Source organism: Carettochelys insculpta, chromosome 4 (genome assembly GCF_033958435.1).
Source record: "Carettochelys insculpta isolate YL-2023 chromosome 4, ASM3395843v1, whole genome shotgun sequence".
Lineage (NCBI taxonomy): Eukaryota > Metazoa > Chordata > Testudines > Carettochelyidae > Carettochelys > Carettochelys insculpta.
This window is the reverse complement of record NC_134140.1, coordinates 64,747,656-64,764,449: the sequence shown is the minus strand read 5'-3', so window position 1 is coordinate 64,764,449 and position 16,794 is coordinate 64,747,656. Positions and strand designations below refer to the sequence as shown.

At 39.2% G+C, this 16,794-nt stretch overlaps 1 protein-coding gene across 3 annotated transcripts in view; it reads right to left on the bottom strand.

Annotated features, from left to right (window-relative positions):
* The window catches only part of VEGFC (vascular endothelial growth factor C), a 101,706-nt gene that overhangs the window by 25,727 nt on the left and 59,185 nt on the right, over positions 1-16,794 (bottom strand). For all 3 annotated transcript variants that reach the window (XM_074992987.1, XM_074992988.1, XM_074992989.1), the window contains exons 2-3: positions 5,635-5,848; positions 3,075-3,265 (exon numbers count right to left, since the gene is read on the bottom strand). In XM_074992987.1, coding sequence (XP_074849088.1) covers positions 3,075-3,265; positions 5,635-5,848 — 405 coding nt within the window. The remainder of the gene's footprint in view (positions 1-3,074; positions 3,266-5,634; positions 5,849-16,794) is intronic.

Genomic DNA, 16,794 nt, shown 5'->3' with positions numbered 1-16,794 from the left:
ATCCAATATCTTTTCATCTAATACAGTAAACTTTCATATCTGGCAACCCTGGGACTGGGAGGTTGCTGGATATTCGAATATTCTGGATAATAGAGAGGTATACCTAGCAGTGTATGCTACTAAAAAGAACAAGATTAGCTACTAACAAACAAAAATGTATGCAGAGTACTTTATTTACCAACAACAGTATTACTGTACACTGTAAACTTATATAGTAGTTACTTGTATTTACTTTCACTATACTGTACTTATGGAAAATGTAACTAAAGTCTCCTTACAGTTTAAAATGACAGTTATTTGAGTGTTCTGGATGATAGAATGCCAGATATGAAAGCGTTTACTGTATTCTACGCTCATTTCATTGCAACATAGCAATACTGAATGACTACTGCATAACTTCAATATGATCACTTTCAGGTGATAAAAATATAAAAAAAAAGTTAAATTTGCTTCCTTTAGAAGGAAGTCTTCTGAAGCTTGCTGGTCTTGGAATTCGCACACCATTTCTAAGGAATTTTGCCGAAGACTTCATTCAATGGGAGGAGGACAGGAATCCGAGGCTAAGCCTACACTATGAGATAAATTTGAATTTATTAAAATCAATTTTGTAATGCTGTGTTTTATAAATTTGAATTTGAGTATCCTCATCTCCCCCCAGGCTCCCTGCAGTGCCTTGTGGGAACCTATCCCACAGTTCCCTCAGCTCTGTAGCATTCTGTGTATTTTTGCTGGTGCAGCATGGGAAAAAATGCCCCACAAGTGGTTGTGGGTATGTGATGTCATCTTCCCACACTGTATTGCCCTCATTCCCCTCCCGTGGAAACCAAATGGCCATTTTTCCACGAGGAAGGAAGGAAAACAACAAAGGGCATCAACAAAGATTGCCAAATTAACTGCAAACTCTTTCTTCTATAATTGAATTGCTTTTTTATAACTGTAGCTATAACTGAATTATCAAAGCTTGTGCAAAAAGCAGCAGATGTCTGAGTCTTCTCAACTGGCCCTCTAGCCACTGCCCCCCTCCCTTGACTACATGTGATCCCTGAAAATAATACAGGAACAATACAAAGCTTGAAGGAAGAGGGGGATAGTAAATGTTTGGGGAAAAAAAAAAAAAGACTTTTGTGAGGTAGGGTTTTTGGCTTCCCAGTCCATTACATAGCTTCCATCCCCTGGGATCACCCAGCAGTCTATGTCTTCTCAACTGGCCCTCCACCCACTCTTCCATGTGTTAAGGGGGCCAAAGCTAGAAGAAAGAGGATAGAAAAGGTTAGCAAAAAGATTTTGGGCTTTCCAATATACTGCAGATGTCCAAAACGGGATGGGGCTGACAGTGACATTGTAATATCAAGCTAACTGTCTTAAATTCAAGTTTATCTTGCAGACATAACCTACATGAGGAAATTCCATGGCTGTGTGGAACAGGTAACCAAATGCAAACACACACTACCACCACCACCACATAATGCTAATATATGTATATAATGTACGCAGACACACACGCACACACACTTTTTTTTTTCGGGTCTGAGCAAGGTTCTGTTTAGTTTTGTGAGCCTTCCCTCCAGAAACTTCTGATTTTAATTCTGGTATTTCCTTAACTGTTCATGTCAAGTTTCCTCCAATGACCTTTGTCCCTTCTTAAAAGGCTACTTTCTTAAGATCTTGATCACTGAAGTCATGATCAGTACCAGCAATATAAATTATGTTGAAAACTGATGTTGGTCCACAGACATGAATGGACTGCTGCCTATGCACTGCAGTTGGGCGCCTGGCGTTGAATCTGGAAATCTGCTATAAATACATCTGCATGAGGTACTCTCTTATTCACATATACTGGACTTGGCAAAAATACATATTTGAGACAGTAACTACTATCTGTATCTCTCAACCAGCTGGAATAACTGCATCTTTGAAATAAGTTCTCTCTAAACAAACAAAAAACCCTTTTGACTTGTATCATCCCTGTGTCGCTGTTTGGTATGCTACAGTAGCTCACATTCTACATTGGAAATCCTTGGTAGAATGCACAATTTCAGCCTAGGATGCTTGAAGAAAGGCTTTCAGGACCAAGATAAGATTATGACCATTTATCTTTTCTTCACTGAATCATCTCTCCCTTTCGCTAATCCTTTACTTAGCTAGACTGTACACTAAACAGATGGTAAGGAATCCTACTCTCACTGGCTGCCACTCCACAGCTGCTGCTGCGTTGGGGTTCCAACCACACCCCTCCCTTTTAGAAAGCTACAGTATTTCACAAAAAGGGAGCTAGGTGATAAAGGAGATAGTAATGCTAAAATAAGATCCTCCTCATTTAGAGCATCCAGCAAGAGAGGGGAGGAAAAAATTAAACTACCAAAGGAAAAAGAAAGAGACAGCTGATTTGACAAGATGACAATAGTGAATCATTATTTGACAGGCTTCTTAACTATGCTGCTCAATAATTAAATTTGTGATTTGTATAGTTGCACATAACAGTATTTAACTTTAGGGCTTTTTGTCCTTCACAAATGTTGCTAGAAATTGCACAAAAAACCAACTAAGTGGGAAAGTCTCACTGTTTCCAGAACTGTGGTACATTTATATGCTAACATTAATAATGACTGGATGGGGAAAAACTGTGTAAAAAGAAATTTAAGTTGGAAAGTCAAAAATTTGAAAGTTAAGTAACCATCCAGTCTCAATTCTTCCCCTTCGCATACACAGTGTGATAAAGTCTATTAATATGGTCACCCACTGTTTTTTTCCATGGCACCCCATCTCAGAGAGTGCATAAATGTGACACATCGGGGGTAGCATTAAGGCTGTATGAAAACCACAAGTCTGGCATTTCATAATTTTCAAGTGCTTGACTTTCCAACTTAAATTTCTTTTAACGCAGCTTTTCCCCCATCAAGTCATTATTAAAGTTAGCATATCACAATTCTGGAAACAATGTGTGTTCAAATGAATTATACATTGAAATAAAATTAGACTCTGGGATGTTTTCCGTGTAACAATATGTTAAAATATATTTTAAATGGAAAGTTATGCAAAGACAACTCAGAAATATAACTGGAATAAGAACCTACCGTTTTGCTGACGTAACTTGTGCTGATATTCATACATTGCAGTCCTTCACTATTGCAGCAACCTCCACATCTGTAGATTGATACACATGGGGGTTTAAAGAAGGTGTTGGTTGTTGCTCCAAACTCTTTCCCCACATCTATACACACTTCACGTGGCATGCACTGAGTTTTCCTCCATTCATAATCAATACCTGCCAAGTTATAGGGAAGTTCATGTGTTATAAATCAGCTAGTTAAAACAAGAACAACATCCACCCCATAGATTAAACAGGAACTTGCTTAAGCTTGAAATTAGACTAGCATGTGACTGTGCATTTAGATGCTTGACTCAATGAAATACACATTTCTTTTGCGACAAGAATGCTTTCTGCAGTAAATGTCTAGAATCGCATGCCTGTGCTGCCAGCTTCCTATCCCTACCCTACAATATTTGCAGAGGAGAACGATCTGGCCCTGAGTAAAACTTCAGGATTTGGATCATATGGTATATTAAAAAGCATATTTGATTTGTATCCTGTACTACTAAGGTAAAAAATACAGGTTGAACTTTTCTAATTCAGAACTCTTTTCTTTGCTAAACTCCATAATCAAGCATGATTCTGTTTAGCCAGATAACCACCTATCATGGGTGTGGCCAAGTTTCCCATGGTCCCATGAAGTTTATTTCCAGCCACCAGACCTGGCTTTCAGTGTTCTGTGCTGTTATTTAGCTGCAATTTATACCTAAATGTTTTCTAAGAACGCAGTAAGCAGTAGATGTGTTGGTAATGTGCTGGACAATATTGACCTTTTGTTGTCTGGCAAATTCTCTTGTCTGGCACCAGTCAAGTCCTGAGAGTGCCAGACAAGAAAGTTTCAACCTGTATTCAATTGCACAATCATTTAATTTTGTTAATTACATTGTGCTCTCTGTGCTTCTGCGATGGAAAAAAAGATTACAAGACAATATTTTATGCCTTCTTCCTTAATCTTCAATGTTAATTAGGCTAGACCCTTAGACCCTGGTTGTCCAAAGTTATGCTTGGATTTTCCTGCTGGGCATTTCTGTCAAGTTGCAATTTTGCACGGCTGAGGCCTCACCACAGCCCCCGTTTTCTGTCTTAGGACTAACTTTTTAGGCTTTGTGGCTCAAAGTGGAAATTAACTTTCCACCTGTTATCGAATCAATTCCTCCTATAACAATTCAAACTTGCCTACTGTATTGTAAATGTTAATGCTCCTCTTATAAATTCTACATCCTCCTCCCCACAAAATCTATAAATGTTTTTCCATGGAAGACTGATACAAATAAAAACAATTCTGTCAATGTCTATTAATTCTTCTGGTGTAATACCACACATTGAACCATTAAAAAAAATGGGTCGCTCTGATCCAATCACAACTGTGGATGTTCCTGGGTCTGAGAGGCCTTTCAGCTGGGACTCAGGTGGCAGGAGGGCCTGTGGTCAGGAGCCTTGCTTTGTCCAGGAGTATGGCTGCAGATGGCAGCAGTGTGGCCAGGAGCCTGATTAGGACCAGCAGATGCAGGACTGGCAGCAGAGGGCTAGCAACCCTGCTGGCTGGGGCTGGAAGCCGAGCTACTCCAAGGTGATGGGAGGTGGCAGTCGGGGCCAGCAGCTGGGGCTTGAACACAGCCAGATGCAAGAGCCAGACCCGACCTCTCCTGACCAAGCAAACTCCCTTGGTCCTGAAGGTACTGCACCAGTGAGTTTCAACCCATATAAATATACACTATACAATGGGAATAAACCACACTAAGGAGTGCACTGCTTGGCTACTCTAGGAGGTTGAAGATCATTTGCCTTGAGCTTCCCAATGCATCTGAGGCATATATCAGTAGTAAAATAATGCATGCATTATTTGCATTTTTCTCCAGTGGAGACATTTTTTGGGAGTCACCAATTAATGCCTTCTTACTTCCAGCAAAGTCTTCAAAGTGCCAGCACAGCAGAGAGATTCCTTCCACCTGAAGACTTCCGGATTTAGGTTCAAATCTCTGCCATACAGTACCAACTGAAAATGATGCAAACACCTCCATCACACATCCCACTGAGTTTACAAAATGCATGCCATAAGAAGTTGCTGGAAGAGTTAGTTTCTTAGCCATGTTTAGGTTGTGCCAGGGATTGCCAAGTTTGAGACCTGGCATCTCTAGGCTAAGGCAGTTCATAAACCTAGCACTTCAGGACTGGCCATGTCAGTTCGAACAACGAGGCACCTTCAAAATACACATATTTATTTGGGCATAAGCATTTGCGGTAAAACCCACTTAATCCAATGCATAGACTCCTTGTTGTTTTTGCAGATTAGAGACTAAACACAACTACCCACCCCACTCCTCACCTCAGTCATGAAAATGAAAAATAAAACAAGAAGCCCTGGCAGCCCTTTCATTAGAAGTTAAGTACTGCTCCAACGGTCCTAACTTATACATTAGTACAAATCTAAAGGTTTAGCCATTTTTATTTTCAGTGCTTACGTTTTAGAATGTTGTTGACACATTGCATTTCTTTACATTTTGATTTAAAGTATTTGGTGCACCTTTTATTCCTGCACTTACTTTTCAAGATCTCTGTATTATAATGCGCTGCTGCAAATTTTACTGACTCATCTGATCTTGTGTCGAAGCTGAAGAGTTCCCTGTTGTGTTGCCAGCCCCCTTTTTTCAACTGACATTTGAACATTTTCCAGTACTCTGGGTAGAGTACTGTCATGAGTTCATCGACACTGGACACAGACCGCAACTGCTCTTCCAGCTCTTTGCTTGAATGAGCCTGTTAAAAGAAACACGCAAGATTAATTATTTTCTGCATTGTACAAAATTTGCTGTAAATTAGTTTGATGAACAGCTAAGCTTTTCTAAAATTAAGGCTTTCCATTTAGAATCCTCTTGTAAAAAAAACCCTACTTTTTTCAGTCTACACTCATGTTGTTTTGTAGCATCAGATACCACAATGCCTTTCTATCATCACTAACACTTACTCCAACTTGTTGTTCATGATAAGTCATATGAGAAAAGGTTTGCAGAAGTAAACCCTTGCACAGTAAAATTTGCAGGGTAAGGCAATGTGTTACATTTTATTTTATGGATCCCCAAATAATTTGTAAATAACTTTTTTGCATCTTCACACAAAATTGGACAGCTTTTATAATTATATGCATGTTACCTAGCACCATGTAACATTAAAAAGGATGACATGGAGTAAAAAATTTGCGTGTTTTCCTGAAGTATCATGAAAGCAAAAACGATAAAAGTGCAAAAATGGGTGAAAATGAAATTAGAGAATTTTAGAAATTGCTTTTTATAATTTTGTTCATCTTCAGGGACCTATCCTGCAGACACTTGCTACACAGTGTAGTGTTTATTGCCATGAGTAGTTCAGTTGAAGCCAGTGAGCCATAGTACAAAATATTACCAAATAAAATGCTCTATTTAGTGAATATCCATTTCTTCCATCTCAAACATAAAAGAGATATTAACATAAGTATTTTAAAAAAATATTGTTTATGATAACTCATGGCCACAGGCTCCACAATAGAAACCAGTGTGGTTGTTCATTATCTCAAATGTAGATTAGGAAAGAGGTTATTACTATGAATCCCTCATGCTGCAGAGGGGAACATGCACACTCCTCAATGCGTACCACATGTCACACAGAATATGTACCAGGTCCATCCCATTCCCTGCCAGTTCTTACCCCACATTTACAATGGTGGTAGAGAAAACTTAACATATTGATGCTCTAGCAGTTGCCATCTCCCCAGATACAGCTACCTGCATTATCCTACACCTATCACAACAGTATGAAACTGGAAGCACTGCATTCACTTTCTCTTCAAACCTCAAAATCAGAAAGAGTTGCCCTTTCTTGTATAACAGAAAAAACCAGAGACAAAGCTAACAGATTTTTTTGTTCATTTACAGCTAACTAAAACCTTCAGGACACAGGAGTGGGGGGAGCTTCAGCTTCATCAAACCCCTATCAAAGCCACAGGCTGATATGAAAAATACAGCTAGCAAGTAGGGTGCAAGTACAAGCACCTCACAAGGAGTCCTTGCCCTTCCCACAGCAAGTTGATCCTGGACTACGCTGATAAGATCCAACATCCCTCATCCGTAGTACTTATCTGAAGTTAATATGTTTAGTCGTCTTTTTATCTAGGCAAGTGTATGTCCCTAAGGTCTACTAAACCATTTTGTTTATCAGCTAAATATAAATGTGGGCACTTGTATAGTGTTTTAGATCAGTGTTGCAAACTTATTTTCTTCATGGCCACACCACATAGAAAAGCTTCATCTTGGGGACTGGAGGTGTTCATAAGATTTCAGCTACTCAATGCAGTTGAGGTAGCTTTAGCAACAGATGTTTGGTTGTAATTTTAAAGTGCTGAAGTTTTACGTTATGAGTGATAAGGTCAGAAACATTTACATAAAGGAATTAAGAAAAATTAAAAAGTCTCAATTCACCCATGAGAAACACATTGTCTTGTCTGAAATATGTTCTCTCCATTTGCAAATATACTCTACTGTTCTTTTCTTGTAATAGAACTGCCAGTGGAGCTGAAAGACCGGCTTCTTAGCTTCCCATATTACTCTTCTTAAGTCAGTATAAATGTTCCTGCTGAGAACAGGAACCACTGACTCAAGGATTGTAGTGTAGACAAGTACCAACAAAGTTATTAATGTGGTCGCTGTAAGTCCATCTAATGTAGGTCAACTTAGGTTTATAGCACAACAAACCCTTAGGAAGTCACCAAGCTCCAGTTATAATCAGAAATTTACCTCTATAGCCTCATGCTACTGAGAAAAAAGGGATGAGGGGGAACCTGATAACAGACAGCCCTTAACAAATTTTTAAGGGTGGTGACTACTGTTCTCCAAATCCACTGAAGGTAGGTCAAGAAGTAATAGATTTAATCTATGGCAAAGCAGATTTATGTTTCTAACTATGGGGTAGCTAAGTGCTAGAACAGGCTTCCAAGAGTAGCTGTAGAATCATCTTCATCAGAGATTTTTAAGAACAGATGTGACAAACACTTGGTAACGTGGTCTTGGGTCAGCACAGGCAGCTGGACTAGATAACCTCTTTAGGTCCCTTCCAGCTACATTTCTATGATTCTATCAACAGTGAGAAATGCAATATATCTCTCAAGAGAAGCTTAAAATCTGCAGATATGGATGGCCTAAGTAATCCAGACCCTCATGTCTGAAAAAGTTGCATATTCATCCCTGATAAGTACAATTTTCAAGTCTTGAGCTAAGATCATGTGAAATACTGTTTTTAAAATGCATTTCCATATGGATTTTCTGATGCAATATCAGAGTAATCGTGTTTACAATTTAAACTGTCCATAAAAAGAACAATGTGAAACACGCACACATTTTTCAAATGTATGCAAAAAGAAAACAACATATTTGTAAAATATCGTATGTATATTCTGTAAAATGAAGTCTTGGTGGAGAAGGATCTAGGGAATACCAACTTGATGTTTACTGAGTAAGTGGAACAATATTTTTCCATGATAGGTCCTCAAAAATTCTAGGAGAGTGATTAAAATAGATTCACAGGGAGTTTTGACTATAGCAGAGTGAAATTTATTCTATAAATAAGCTATTTTATGCCAAAAATTTCCATGAAACTGGGTCTATAATTGTTGTGGTTACAAGTGAGTAATTAGAATCACCACAAAAATCAGTTTTCTTCTTAATAGCTCACTACTGAGCTTAAATTATGAACATGTCTCTTTTTAAAGCAAATGTTTTAAATAGGTTTTTTAAGTACATTGTAAGGAACATATTTGGGCACTAGAGGGCTTTTGCTATTTTGCTTCTCCAGCATGACAAGAAAAGGAAGAATGGAAGCAAGCATCAATGGCACAGTCAAAAACTCTACTAAGCATTGTAACCAGAGCCCGCTTAAGCAACATTAAAAATTTAGAGGTGAAAGAAAGAGAAGCCTGTATGTTCATTGTCAGTATATGTATATCTTCTAGTTATGGTCATTACCAATCTGTAAAAGGCAGGAGTTTTGAACTGTGGCAAATTAGCCAAGTATTTATAACTGATTCCTGTTGTAATTAGCAGCATTAATGACCTATGTAGTAATTTAATTCTGGCACACCAATCAAACAAACATTACTGCCAAATTGTACACACAACTAAATCTTAATTTCCACTTGATTAAATGAGGGCGTCAACTGCATTTCTAACAATAATTGAGTTGGCCAAGGAATCTGGAGTTGGAATATGCTGCCAGTTATATTTGATAAAGAAAAATGTATGCAGTATAAAAAATAATTTTACAGCCAAAATTATAAAAACAGTTCTAACTGATGTCTGTATATGTGCAAAAATCTACATATACTGGCTTTAGTTGATTAATTTAATCAAACCAACTAATATTTTTTTAAATACCTAGACTCTTTGTTCTACTTTTGGTTCTACATCTGCTTTGGGCATACCATATACAAGAAATGATACTTTTAAATCTCTAAGTAGTTTGGCTTAATGAAAAGCAACACTATAACAACTACTCAGAAAAGAAGAAAAAGAAAAAAAGAAACCAAATAAGAACAAAAATGTTCTGTATATTAATGAATAGAGTCCTTGTGTTTAACAGTGTTACGCTAGGTCAGATTAACAAGCTTTGCAAATGATTAAGGTTTGGATATTTGATTAATCACACCATGCTAGTTATTCTCAAATGAACTTTCAGATGTAATCCTAAATTAAAATAAAACCATTGTATTAAAACATAATTTTTGTTGCCATAAAGTGACATAACATCAAGCTATTTCGATAATGGCAATTCTAAAATGGTCTGGGCCAGACTGTGACCTCTAATTAATGTAAGCAATCTGCTGATTTCTACAGGAGCCTCAAGTACGCAATGGAGGACAGAGCCCAGCCCTTGCACCTTGGTCAGAGGGGAGACTGTTACCTATATATACACACACCATACTTTGTTTTCTCTTTCTATTATGTAAATGAGTCACTGGAGTTCAAGAAAACATCCTAAAATACCCAGGCCAACTGGGAGCATTGTTGTGTGATGACATCGTATAGGAGTTAGTTAAATTTTGGAGGAAAAATTTGAAAAATTCTTTCACTGACCAAACTCTTCAATGTTAAGAGTGACTGTACAAAGTGGAACAACAACTCAAAAGACAGTGAGAGAGCAGGAAATCCAAGATGAAACTCACTTCTCTTCTGCCTACTTTGAGAAGCAAAGAGAAGAGGGCCCGAAATGACTCAAGTGACAAATCCTCTCCTTCTAAATAAAGTGACAAGTCATTGTAAATAAACTGTTTCTTACAGAAAATTACTTATAGATGTGCATAGTTATGATTTTTCTATCATTCTTATCACTCTGGTATCTTAACAGCATTGTGAAACGGGAAAGTATACTGCTTGATTTTCTTATTCCAAAGCAGTCATATAATCACCTACTTTGGGAGAACTCTGTTCCATAAAATAGATGTAAATCATAATGTTGTATTCCAACTCTGTGGGAAGTAAAATATTTCATAAAATTACAGTTTCAAAAATAATATCTGGAAGGGTAAAATATCTGTAAACAAAATGCAGTTTATAACATACTTTCCCATGCTTTACATTTACAGTTTTTATGTATCCCTTATATCCTTCTCTATTAATATAAAAGGTCAAATTACTTAATATTTGGCAGAAACTGTAACATGTAATTGATGGTGCAACATATAATACTACTTAATGCATCTGCTGGAGTTATAGTTGTCAGCACATTATATTTTCAAGCATTTTCTTATTAGAAAAATTCTGGCTAGAAACAATCCATTTTTAACATACTTGTATACTACATTTATTGACTAATTGAAATACATTGAAAAAAGTTATGCAATTAATTTAGCATAATGTGCAAATTTTCTTGTTTGGGACTGATCAAGTCCTGACCATCCCAGACCAGGGAGGTGCAACCTATAGGCTACATCTACGCTTACCAAACCTTCGAAATGGCCATGCTCACGGCCAAATCAAAGAATGCTAATGAGACACTGAAATGCATATTCAGCGCCTCACTAGCGTGCCGCTGGCCATGGCACTTCAAAATTGCCGCGTTTTGCTCCCGTGCGGCTCGTCTACAAGGAGGTCCTTTTCGAAAGGACCCCACCAACATCAAAATCCCCTTATTCCTATGAGCTCAAGCATGACCCCCACCACAGCCTTGAGCTCATAGGAATAAGGGGATTTTCAGTGTCTCACTATCATTCTTCAATTTGGCCGTGGGCACAGCCATTTCAAAGGTTTTGGTAAGCGTAGACACAGCCGTAGTGTTATACAGATATCAGATTAAAATTAGGCCTTAAATGTAAGTGAAATATAGCAAAGCCCCAGACCACAGCCATGGCCTGGCCCTGTGCCAGTGGGGAGCTCTGGCCCTAGCCCCATGCTGCTGCAGGGCTGCCAATGGGGGGTATGGCTCTATCCCCATGCTTTCAGGGCTGTCGCAGGGCTCTGCACCACAGATCTTTCTGGACCAGAGAGGGCTGGTTAGGAGGTGCAACCTGTAGCATAAATTAACTGATTTGCAAAACAGTAAAACTCTTTTTATGCATTTTAAATCATTTATATAAACATTACCACTTTAGATAGTTCTTTACAGAAATCAAAAGACAACTTGTCTCCTGATTCTGGTCTGTCCTAATTTAAATCAGGAACACCACCACTGAAATCACTTGAACTATGCCAATATATAACTGATACAAGTGAGATCATTACCAGACCCACCCTCCCAACATAAAAGTGCTTAAAACCATATCAGACAAAGAACACCACATAGAAAACAAAGGAAAGGATAGAAAAGGAAATGAAAAATATGGTACAATTATATGAATTGTGTTATACTGCAAATAGGTGTATACATTTTGATATTTTTTAAAATGGAGAATGAGGTAAAGAAAAGGAAAATAAACAGAAGTTAAAGGGGAAAAGAAAAGAAAAATAAATTAATTTGAGGAGAGATCCAAAGGAGAGGAAATTCTCATACGGCGCTGTTTGCATCACTGTCTAGATGTAGTCTGATTTTGAGGATAGGAAATTATCAATCACCAAAGCCAGGATCTGTTTTAAATTTAAATTTAGAAGTGATATCACGAAGTATGAACTGACGAGGTGTTGTAAAAGTGCTTCAATCCAGACACCTCAGCTCTCCTCAGAGCACTGATCCCGACTTCATAATGCTGAGACAAATTCTGCTCCTGTTTACATCAGAGTAAATCTGATGTAAATTTACTGTGGCATTAAACCTAGATAAATGAAAACTCAATTTGTACTCTTGCTTGCAATAATATATAGAGATTTTACCAATAAAAGTTTTTTTTCCACATTCACATTTAAAATACATCTTTGAAAATTACATACTTTATTAAACTACTGCTGATGACTGTAATCCTTTATATAATATATACCAGTTAATCACCTATCATTTCTGTTGTTTCTTGTTATTCTAATTATCCAAGAGTGCTTAATGGTGAATATATGGATCAAGTACCTGTGACAGATATGTATGTATGTAGTCCATATGCATGTGTGTTTGGTAACCATGGGCAAGGGCAAGCAACTTAACTCCTCAGTACTTCAGGTTCCCACATCCTTTGTGAAGCTCTTTGGAAAAAACAAAACAAAACAAAAACTGAAACACACAGGTTTCAATGTAGGACTCATTGCAGTGGCCATTTCCCCAGCTTGTCTACTGAATTAAACACAGAACTTTGAGAATCACTACTTATCAATATACAGATGAACTCACAGAGTTTATTTTATTTATACGAATAAATTTTCTAGGGGAATACGTTACCAAGATGGAAGCGTGGTTGTATAATGTGAACAACGTGAACAAACAGTCAGGGATTCTCAGTAAGTGGAAGACTTTAATCCACCCTTTTAAAACATGGCACATATGTGACAGGCTTATAAAAAATGATGGGAAACCAAATCTCCATGTGGAAAATACCTAAATCCTTGGAATTCCTACAAAAAAAAAGTCCTGAAGCAAATTCCTTCCATATTGATTTGGAAGCACACGATGAACTGAAGTAGCTAAACTCTGTAGTAGTTCTGCCAAATGGTCTGCTACACAAGAAAATAGGAAATGCACAGTATTGCTGCAATTTAAGATTACAGAGACTCTTAGTTACAGCTGAGGGTAAAAAAAGGAGGCCTAACATTCAAGGAAACAAAATTTTCATTTCCCTAGATCTTAGCTAAGCCATACATTGTCACAGGAGAGAACTGGAGGTAGTGAAAAGGGATTTCCAGTAAGAAAGCAATGAGAGTGCAATCCTAGCTAGGATTTCATGGTTTTATATTGTCCCTCCATTAGTGTTCTATCTGAGCATCTCTTGCACAGTCCCGCTGATGGGGGAGGAGGGGTTTGCAAAGGAGGCAGTTGACCTCAGCCTGGGATTTGCAAGGGGCGCAGAGCTCCAGCCACCACCACTGCTACTTCGGCAGAGACAGCAGCTAGAGTGCCAGGCCCCTTTGAAACTCTATGGCAGCTCTGCTCTGTGTGGCTGGGGGGTGGGGGCAGCACAGTGGCCCAGGTGGGGCAGAGGGCTGACTGCCCTCAACCATACCCTTTTTGGGGCACAGAGCTGGGCTCCTCCCCCACCTTGCCCCAGGGCCCGCGGCAGCTATTGGCACTGTGCTCTCATGTAAAATTTACTAGCAGCAGTGAAGTCCCTATTGGACTTACTATAATGTCAGTCTCTTCTTGCTTTTCAGGGTGAAGAGACTCAGCTGGGGGTATTTTTTGTTACTGTTTGTTTGTTTGTTTGTTTGACTAGGTGTTTATAGGGGAACATAAGGAGTAGAAGGAACATAAATGTTGTATCATTCTGGTTATGATTAAGAGGTAGATTCTGCAGCATTTCCTAAACACAGTTTCAATTTGTTTCCCCTTCCTGGAAGCTCCTCCCATAGCCTGAGCCCCCTGACTGAGGCAGTTTTGTCCCAGCTCTCACATACTTCTACCTGGTCTTTGTGATCAGCATTGTTCTAGAGCAATGCAACTGTCAAGCGCCTTCACAGACCAAAATTAATTCTTCAGTGTAAATGGGGTTTGATTCATAATGAGGACCAAGCCTTCAAACTAGCCTCAGAAATGGACTGGAAATCAGTGGAGATACCAGAGCATGGGACTTGAACTGCTAACAGTAGCCTAAATCACAAAGAAGTGGGAAGCCACATTCGGTATCAGCTGTAATGCGGACATTATTTTCACATGCAGCTTCAAATACAAGAAATTACAGTAATCTCATCTGGAGATAACAAGTGGCATTAGCATGTAGTTGCCAGCTGAACCCATGGTATTTCACTACCTCCTCTCCAAAAGATTTAATGTAGATATTGAAAATAATGGGAAATAGGAGGGATCCCTCCGGGATCTTGTAGGCCTTGACCACTAAAAAGGAGGAGCAGGTACCCATCACGACTCTCAGAGTTCTGCCAGAAAGGGCAGATGGGAGTCACTGCTGTGCTCTGCCATCCACCCCTGCTATGCCATACAGGCTGCTAACAATGATCCACTCTGTCAAAAACAATGGTGAGGTCTAGCAGGAAGGATATTTTGCATGTATTCACTGTTACTAGCATTATTCTCCTTGTACAGTAACAGCCATTCTTCAAGATGTGTCCTCACATAGGTGTTCCAATGTAGGCGTGTCTGATCAGAGATTTTAAATAGCATCATCTGTTCAGCCTGCACATGAACTCTCTCTGGCTGCGTCTACACTACAAGATATAAATAAACTCGAGTTTATCGATTTTCTAATTTTGGAATTTATAAATTCAAATTTTTGCCCATCCTCACTTCCCATGTACTCTTCACAAAATCGAGTCATTGCTGCCACACACAAATTGGCTAACATTGACTGTTGCAGTAGTGCATTGTGGGAAGCTATCCCAAAGTTCCTTCACCCCATAGTATTCTCGGTATGCTTGCCTCCCCATGGCAACAGCAAAGCCCTGAATATCTTTCCTTTCCTTGGAGCCCTTAACGCACGACTGGCAGCATGGCCAGCACCGAAGAGCAGGCACATCATTTTATTGCATTGGGTTGGGGGCCACCACGTGATGTGGCTGAGTGTAGGAAAGATCCAGAATGTGTGGCATCTGCAGGGGAGAGAAAGGGGCTTGCACAGAAATGTAAACTGATGAGAAGTTTCTCAGTGTGTTATGCAGGCCTGACCCACCACCACAGCTTTGTTGACATGTAGTAAGGTGACGTGGTCTGGCACCGGGCAGCGCAGAAAAAAAAAAAAACAAAAAAACAAGTGTACAGACAAAGCCACAAACTCCCTGCAGGGGCTATCTGAATGAGCAGATGCACTCACAGCGCTAAAAGCAAAGAAAGAAAGAAAGAAAGAAAGATATTTCTCAGGCTCTCATACTAACATGCGCCCACAGCTAAAGGCTTGCTACTCCTACTTGGAAATTCACAGTTCTCCTGCTACTGGAGAGCAGTAGCCAGAGCAGAGCACTGAGAGGGGCATTGTGGGTTACATACAGGACACCTCTGGAGGCTAGAAATTCGATTTTAAGACATGGCACTTCTGCACTGGCCTTTAATCCAACTTCTGAATTCGAGCTTGATGCTATACCCATCAGGTCACTGTGATATTGAAATCTTGATATTAGTGCACCCTATATTGAGCTAATGGTCTTTACACTGAAGACTGTCCCATGGTAATATCGAGCTAACTGAATTCAATTCGGATTTCTCTCATATAGACACAGCCTCTTTCTTATGCCTTGCCTCAAGACTATCTAGCAACTGCATGCGCAAGTTACCTTCAATTCCTTCTATAACACAGAGCCTCATATTGAGAACTCCAGAGTAGAGGGAAGACGGCAGATTGGGGAACACACATCTTGAAGAACTATTGTTACTACACATGGTGAATAACACTATTTTTCCTTTGAGTATTGTCCTAATGAGTGCTCCATTGTGACTCCACAGCAATATCCCGATACAGAAGGTTACAGCTTACGCAGGAAGGATAGGCAGGGTAAATAGGGAGGAGGTGTTGCCTTATATATTAAATATGTGCATATGCGGACTGAGGTAGAGATGGATGCAGGAGACAGATGCATTGAGAGTCTCTGTGTTAGGTTAAAAAGAGTAAGAAACAAGGGTGATGTCATGCTAGGGGTCTATTACAGACCACCTACCCAGGCAGAAGGGGTGAATGGGGCTTTTTCTAAGCAACTAACAAAATTATCCAAAGTGCAGGATTTGGTGGTGATGGGGCACTTCAACTATCCAGACATATGTGGGAAAACTAATACAGTGATGCACAGACTATCCAGAAGGTTCTTCGACTGCATGGATGATATTCTTTTATTTCAGAAGGTGGAAAAACTACTGGACGAGAAGCGGCTCTAGATTTGATTTTAACAAATAGGGAAGAGCTCACTGAGAATTTGAAAGCAGAAGGCAGCTTAGGAGAAAGTGATCATGAAATCACAGAGTTCATGATTCTAAGAAATGGTGAAAGAGAGAGCAGCAAAACAGACAATGAATTTCAAGAAGGTAGACTTTGATAAACTCAGGCTGCTTCTACACTCACCCCCTCCTGTGCAAATTTCGAAGTGCAGACTTCAAATTGCAGATTGACAGTGTAGATGTGGGCAGCTTCAAAATAAGTGCACCACTTCGACATTCTCTTATTCCGATCTAGT